The sequence below is a fragment of the Pseudopodoces humilis genome, chromosome 8 (assembly GCF_049639895.1).
Source record: "Pseudopodoces humilis isolate 2021_Gansu_Grassland_sample_001 chromosome 8, ASM4963989v1, whole genome shotgun sequence".
Lineage (NCBI taxonomy): Eukaryota > Metazoa > Chordata > Aves > Passeriformes > Paridae > Pseudopodoces > Pseudopodoces humilis.
This window is the reverse complement of record NC_142207.1, coordinates 28,828,180-28,835,391: the sequence shown is the minus strand read 5'-3', so window position 1 is coordinate 28,835,391 and position 7,212 is coordinate 28,828,180. Positions and strand designations below refer to the sequence as shown.

The 7,212-nt window shown below is 64.5% G+C and overlaps 1 protein-coding gene across 1 annotated transcript; it reads right to left on the bottom strand.

Moving 5' to 3' along the window:
* Positions 1-242: 242 nt before the first annotated feature.
* LOC148183873 (maestro heat-like repeat-containing protein family member 7) lies at positions 243-6,921 on the bottom strand. The gene is made up of 16 exons (XM_088058969.1): positions 6,386-6,921; positions 5,337-5,800; positions 4,817-4,881; positions 4,563-4,712; positions 4,069-4,217; positions 3,679-3,826; positions 3,266-3,453; positions 3,038-3,175; positions 2,649-2,763; positions 2,162-2,476; positions 1,908-2,084; positions 1,622-1,777; positions 1,357-1,458; positions 944-1,046; positions 628-684; positions 243-346 (listed from the first exon to the last, which is right to left on the bottom strand). Exons 1-16 carry the CDS (start codon positions 6,919-6,921, stop codon positions 243-245), a joined length of 2,967 nt encoding a protein of 988 aa, XP_087915095.1.
* Positions 6,922-7,212: the final 291 nt, after the last annotated feature.

Below are 7,212 nucleotides of genomic sequence, written 5' to 3'. Positions count from 1 at the left end.
ACTGTTTAATAGGGGAAGGCAAAGCGAAGGGGTGAGCTGGGAGGGAAAAAAGGGGATGGGCAGGGGCCAAGGGCTGGAGGGAGGGAGCTGCCAACAAGGAGAGAGATGCAGGAGCTGCTGGAGCTTCCAACAGGTTCAGCTAGGACCAGCATCAGCTGGAGCTGGAGCTGGAGCTGGTCCCCTCTGCTCTGCAGGTGGTCCCATCTTCAATGGGAACTGGAGGTCGCCGAAGGACACCGGTTCTACTGATCCAGCAGACGAAGTTGAGCAGATCTTCTGTCAAAGGTCTGCTGGACAACCTGGCTCATTAAGGAGGGGCTCTCATCTTCCCGGAGGGCTTGAAGGGCTGGGAGAGAGAGGAAGAGAGCCACGGTCAGAGGCCGGGTTGTGGGAGTCCAAGGAAAGCCTCCTGGCCAGCTCTTGCCATGGCAGGAGGGAGCGGGAGCCAAGGGCATCGGCCGGAAGGTGCTGGCCACGGCTCCGCCGTGTCCCTGCGAGCTGTCCGTGCTGTGCCCCGCCCTCGGGCCCTCGGCCGCACGGGGAGCCGAGCCCCCCGCAGCCCGGGCAGGGATTGGAGCTCCGTGCCCGGCATTTGCAGCTGCCACGCGGCTGCCCTCCCTCACTCACCCTCGCTGAGCACCTGGAGCTCCTCCTTCTGCCCCATCATGAGCACCCCGGCGACCCCTGCCAACACAGAGCGTGTCGCGGCACCAGGCGGCACGGCTGCCCCGCACGGGCGCTGCCAGCCCTCGGCCACACGGCCTCGTCCCCCGGCGGGGCTCAGCCCGGGCCCCCGCCGCATCCCGACGCCCGAGGGCACGGCTGCGGGAGGGCGGCGGGAGCCCCGAGGGCAGGCGGGGCTGCAGCGGCCCGGGCCCGGCCCCCGCTGCCGGGGCAGCGGGCGGGCAGAGAGGCAGGGAGGGACGGCGGGCCCGTGGCTCACCGATGAACCTGACGGCCGCCTCTCGCAGGCACCTCTGTGGGCTCTGCAGGCACGGCAGGGCCCAGCGCACGTGTTCGGCCGCTCGGCTCTCGTCCTCCAGCAGCTGCGGAGAGCGCCAGCAGGGAAGGCTCGGCGCGGGCTCTGCCCCTCGGCCGGGCGCTCCCCGCGTCCAGCACCGGCCTGCCCGGCCCGCACAGCCCCGAGGCCGGGCCGGGACTCCGTGGGCACCCGGCTCGGCGCCGGAGGAGCCCGGACAAGAGCCCGCGGGCCCAGGGAAGGGAGCAGCGTGTGGGGCGCAGGCCGGCGCCCCTGGGTGTAGCGCCGAGCAGGGGGCCGGCTGCCACCCCAGACACGGAGCACCGCGGGCAGGGGGCTTCTCCAGGCCGTGGCTGGGGCTTCCAGGCCGTCCTTACCAGGCACTCGGCGAACTTCATCCGCTGCTCCTTCATCAGCAGCTCCTCGAGATCGCTCCTCCTCAGGAACCGTGCCGCACAAAGCAGTGTTTGGCGAGATGCCTGGAGAGCAGCAGAGCCGCAGGTGGCACCAGAGCCCGGGGCCCGGGACCCGCGTCCCTGTGCCAAGGCCAGGGGGAGGCTGGAGGCCGCGAGGTGCCAGGGCAGGAGGCAGCCGAGCCCCCTGCCAGGGATGCAGCAGCAGCAGCGTCACACAAAACCTCACCTTCGCCACGCGCCAGTTCTCGTCATGCCAGCGCAAGAAGAGAGGGAGCAGGCTCTGGCTCACGATTCTCGTGAGAGGCTTTTTCCCCTCTTCCATGACCTGCTCCATCACCTTGCCGAAGAGCTGAACGGCAAGCAGCTGCACGTGGCTGTTGTCCTGGAGGAAAGGAGAAGACCTCAGCACCAGCAGCTACTCCAGGCCTACCGGGGCAAAGGCCCAAAACCGCACACGGCACAAAGTTTGTGGACAGCGTCCAGTGCCCGTGGCTGGGGGCACAGAGCCTTACGTTCTCAAAGTGTGGCAGGAGTGGCTCAGACAGCTTTTGGGCGGCGGCACTGGGTATCTTGAGGCCTTTCTCCTGGAGCATATGCAGGAGCACCGAGAGGGTCATCGCGACCATCTCTCCGTCGGGGTCAGCCAGCTGCTCCACCAGGTGTTGATACAGGCCGCGTATTCCTGCGCTCTGTGTGCAAGACAAGGCTGTGCTGTGAAGCCGTGAACCGCTGCAGCACCAAGAGCGCCCTGGCCCTGCAGCCCCACCCAGCTGCTGCGGGGCCCAGAGGCCAAAGGCCTGTCCGAGGTCGTCGGGCAGCCGAAGCGGGAGGCAGGAGAGCTGGGAGCAGCTGCCTCAGCTCCTGAAGCCCAGCCAAGCCCAAGGGGCTGCGTTCCACAGCCGCACGCTGCCAGCGCGGCTTCAGCCACTGCCCCCTGTCTCACCATCGAGGGCTCCTTGCTGAGCACCACGAGGCCTCTGAGCTCCAGGCGCAGCCTGTCCCTGCACTCGCTTGGCAGGTGCCTGGACATGACCATCATGGCACTTTCACCATGTTTGCTCAAGTCCAGACACTCCAGGACCTGAAAGGCACAGGGCAGTGACAGGGGACGTGGCCGGCAGGAGCCCGGAAGCGCACAGGGCCGGTCACAGGCAGCAGCACCGAGCGTGGGCACCGTCCCAGGCGGCTGCAGCTCCGAGAGGCCAGAGAGCTGGGAGGCAGCTCAGCGAGGCAGCGCTGGCCCTCAGGCTCACCTCCACAAAGAATGCCAGGGCAGGCAGATCCCAGCGTGGCTTCCTCCCGATGAGCAGGCTGAGCAGGTGCAAGGCAATGCGGGAACACAAGGGGGTCAAGCCACGGCGCATCTCCCTGGCAGGGGGAAAAAAGGCAGCAAGGCCATGAGCTGGGTGGGCAAACCTCTCCCAGGACTGAGTCACAGAGGTCCGATCTTTTCCCAGCACCCCGTGAGGGGACACGGGCCCTTTGGGAGGCGGCTGCTCCTGGACACCCTCATCTCCCAGCCTTTTCCAGTCTGCTTGGCCGTCCCTCGGTGACAAGGCTCTCTCACAACCACGGGGACTGGGCAGTGCAGCCCAGGCACAGGGCACAAATGCTGGCAGTGGCGGGGAGAAGGGGGACTCACCTGGCCAGCAGACCCGCTGCATAGTGCTGGGTGTCGGCACAGAGCAGCGTGTCCCAGACCCGCTTGCGCTCCAGAGCCACCAGCTCCTTCTGCCCGCGCAGTTGGCAGAGCAGAGCCTTCATGGTCTGCACTGCAAACCTGTGTGCCGAGCAAAGGCCAGGTCACGCTGGGAGCCCTGGCCCTGGCCACAAGGCCACAAGGACATGGGTGGGACAGGACAACTGAGACCTGCTGGGGTTGGTGGGAAGGTGGTGTTCCTCCTGGCACACTCTCCAGAAGTTCTCAACGTCCTCTGGTATCTGCTGTGTGGTGCTGAAAATTTGGAAGAGCAGAGCCACGAAGAGATGAGCGGAATGAAGGACGATTGCCTCGTGCCACTCGGGCTCATGAGCAATCACCCACAGCACCACAGTTGCCTGCAAAAGACAAAGCGCTCTGAGGCAGCGCTCACTGCCGAGGTGTCCCTGTGCAGGGAGCGAGGGGAGAGGCAGGGGGAGCGCCCGGCCTGCTGCCCCTGAGCCTGCCCCCAGCCCAGCTTTGAGCCCAGCGCCTGAGGCAGGGAGCTGCAGGGCAGGGAGAGCATGGGGAGCTGCTGGAAAGGTGTCCTGGAGGGCGAGCAAAGGCCAGCTCCAGAAACTCACAGCCAGGGAAAAGACAGCCTTGTTGTCCACAATGGAGAAGAGCATGCAGTGCAGTGGCCTGTTCTCCATCACGGAGAGCAGTTCTGGAAGCACCTTCTCCACTGCGGGTTCTGACGAGCCGATGGCTCTCCACATCAGTGCGGCAGCTCTGTGGGACAAGAGCTGTGCATCAGTACCGTGCCCTGTGCAGCTGCACAGTGGGGCCGGGTGACAGAGTCCCGGTGCCCTGAGGACCAGGCAGGGAGCATGGCAGCAGGCTGAGGAAACAGAGGGGTCCCAAGGGCCCGGAGCTCTCTGTCTGTCCAGCAGAGCCCGCTGGACAGGCTGTACAGGGCGATGGGCCCTGCAGGCCAGTGAGCGCCGAGCTCACGAGGCACTTGTGTCCCGTACCCGTCGCACGATGGGGCACAGCGCAGGAGGCTCGTCACCACATGGGCAGGGTGTTCTTCAGCCAGCGTCAGAATCTCCGTTTGCAGCCCGGCATCCACAGAGACACAGGACACGAGTCTCTGGTGAATGTCCCTCACCATGGCTGGCACCTGGAGGAGACATGGGCAAGATTTGGAGTGCTGTCCATGGAAGCAACTTTCCCAGCTTCCCCCGAGAAGGGCTTGCCTTCCCTCCGCACTGTGCTGCCTTCAAAGGCTGAGGGAGGCCCAGTGGATGTGGCTTGAGGGGCCACACGATCCTGGGAGGCCTTCAGCCCTGGCCCCAGGCTGGGTACCTGCTACGGAGAAGAAACACCCTTCTCCTGGAGAAAATCCACACCCGGTGGAGCGGGTGTGGCATCGGTCTTGGAGATGCCGTGTGTGTGTGTGGGTGTTTGTGGTGGCCATGCCTTCAGTCAGGGCCATGTCAGCCTTCACCCTGCCCTCAGCCATTACCTGGGCAGAGTTGGCTGCGCGCTCAGCTGACGCTGTGCTGGCATCAGGCTTTGCCTGTAGCTTGGTCAGCCTGGAGTCGGGCTGGGCTGAGCCCTTGGTCGGAGCGGCGCTGCTCTTCCTACGCCGAATGCGCAGGAACCCCCGCAACGTCTGCAGCAGAAGGAAGGGCGGGAAGAGAGGGACGCTGCATGCAATGCTCCAAGCGCAGAGCTCGGCCGAGCAGGCCCGGCCCGGGTGGGGATGGCCACAGGTACCTGCAGTGCTCTGCGGAAGCGGCCACGGGTGGGTTCCTGCTCCTGTGTCCGGCCCTTCCCTGCATCTGGCAAAGGGCAAGCACAGCCAGAGCTGAGGGGCTGCGGGAGAGGCCGGAGAACACGGCCCAGCCCTGTGCTCCGCGGGCAGGGACAGCCCCGGACACCCAGGGGACAGAGCACGGTCCCTGTTCTGTGGGCATCTCCTCAGGGGCTGGGGTATGGGGCCAAGCTGGCTGCAGGCCCCAGCCCTGCGGCCCAACCCTGCCACTCACCATCCTGCAGCGGCTGCAGCTGCTCCGGCTCTTCAGGCTGCTGTGCTGGGGCTGCTGCTGGGCCGTTCTTCTTTTTGCCCCGAAGCACCTTGAACAGGCTGAACCCTCTGCCCGCCATCCTGCTGTCTGGCCTCGAGGGCACCTTCCAGACAGATGCCTCGGGCAAGTCAAGCAGTGCCGCAGTCGTGCCTTCAAGGCACCTGCGACACAGAAGCCTCAGGAGAGCTACAGGACAGCGAGTCCTGCACTCTGGTCCCGAGGGGTCCTGCCACAATGACAGGACGCTCCTCGTGAACGACTGAGGCCACCAAGTCCCACGGCCTGGCTACGAGGGCACCGGCCGCAGGGATGGGAGATGCCTCGGAAAGCTCCGAGGCACCAAGGCCCGCGGTCTGGCCGCAAGGCCAGCCGCAGGAGCAACGCCTCGGAAAGGCTCCGGGTCAGCAACGAACGAGCTGGCTGTGCGAGGGCTCCCGCACAGCACCGCTCTCTCCCGTCCTGTCCCGTCGCGAGCACCGAGCGCTCTGGCGTGGCCGCGTTGCCGCCAGCACCTTTGTGAGCGCGTGTCACAAAGGGTTGCTTGGACACCCCGTCCCATTCCGTTCCACGGTGACCGTACCGCCCCGTGTCACCAAGGGCCCTTGGAAACGTTGCCACGTGCCCTGGGGCCGCCCCTATCCCACCCAAAGTGCCCCAGGTTGGAAGGAATCCACTGCCCCAAGTGTATAAGACAACCTGGGACACACCAAGAGCGCCCAAGTGCTCAGGGAAGGACTCTGCACGGTGCCTGGCCCACACGGCCCAGCTCAGGGCTGGCCCTGGAGCAGAGCAGCTTCCAGCAAGCAAAAGGCAAACTTCCCACGAGTTAAAACACACCCGATAGGGAAGATGGCATTAGTGTGCATGTAAAGGCCTTTGAATTCACAGCTCTCCGTGAAAGATCTTTGGGGCTCTCAGCTGGACAGAGATGATCTGGCTCAGACCCGTGCTCAAAGATGGGGATCACACCCTGCCGCAGGTGCTTGGCTTGGTCTGCACAGGCCCAGGCAGATGCCAGAGCTGCCCTTCACGGCCTTCTCCCTTCCCACGCCCTTCTGCCAAGTGCAGCGGGCCTCAAGGACTGAAAGGAGCGCAGGGAGCCAAAGGGAGACAGCTGCACCTGCCTCACTGGGGGCTCCTGGGGAAACACTTTCCTGGAGAAGCAAGCCCCTCTCCTCCAAAGGCGTTTCTCCCAATTCTGTACATTTCCTGGGGAACACCAAGCCACACTTAAGAAACCCTGGCAAGGCTGAATTACTTCTGCTCCTTGCAACACAGGCACTCCGGCTCAAGCGCCTCTTTCTTTCCCCCATGTCTGTTTCCCCATGTCGCTTTTGGTGCACAGCCCCACGTCCCCTGCAAACACGAGCTGCCCGCTGCCTCTTCACGTGCCTCAACTCCTGCCTGCGGTCTCGGCAGCAAATCCAGGCTGTTCCCAGCCAGAGAGCAGAGCCCTGTTCCCGCAGGAGCTTCTCGTGAGCACCTTCCAGGACGCTCCACTGTGCACACAGCACTTCCCGTGCCCGCCCAGAACGCTCTTGGGACAACAGAGCACGAGCTGGCCGCCTCTGGGCTCAGCACACCCCAAACACAGGCGCAGGAAGACGCAGTGGTGTTCTGCAGCCGTGGCCAAGAGAGATGGGAAGGCTCCCCAGCCTCTGGTCTCACTTGGTTGGCTTTCTGACTGGCTCTGAGGCAGGGGCTGCGATTCCTCGCTTGTGGGGAGAGCTGAACCGCCACACCCACACGCCTCTGAGTCTCAGCCACTCCACTCTGCTGCTGCTGCTGCTTCATTTGCTTTTAGGCACACCCGAAGCTCACCGTTAGGCCACGATGGCCTCTGGTTCTCCCCGCCTCCCGTGCCTGTGTGGGGCTGGAGCACTGCTGTGCTCTTCAGGCTGTTGTGCTGGGGCAGGTGCAGGCCCTTTGAACAGCCTGAGCAGTCTGCCCACCATCCCACTATCTGGCTTCGTAGCCACTGTCAATAAAGAAGTCTTGAAAAAGGTCCAAGTCAACAAGTCCAGGTGCCAGATGGTGTTTCTGTGGTTTTCTGGCCTATTTTGACTTTTGTAAACATGAGAAGTG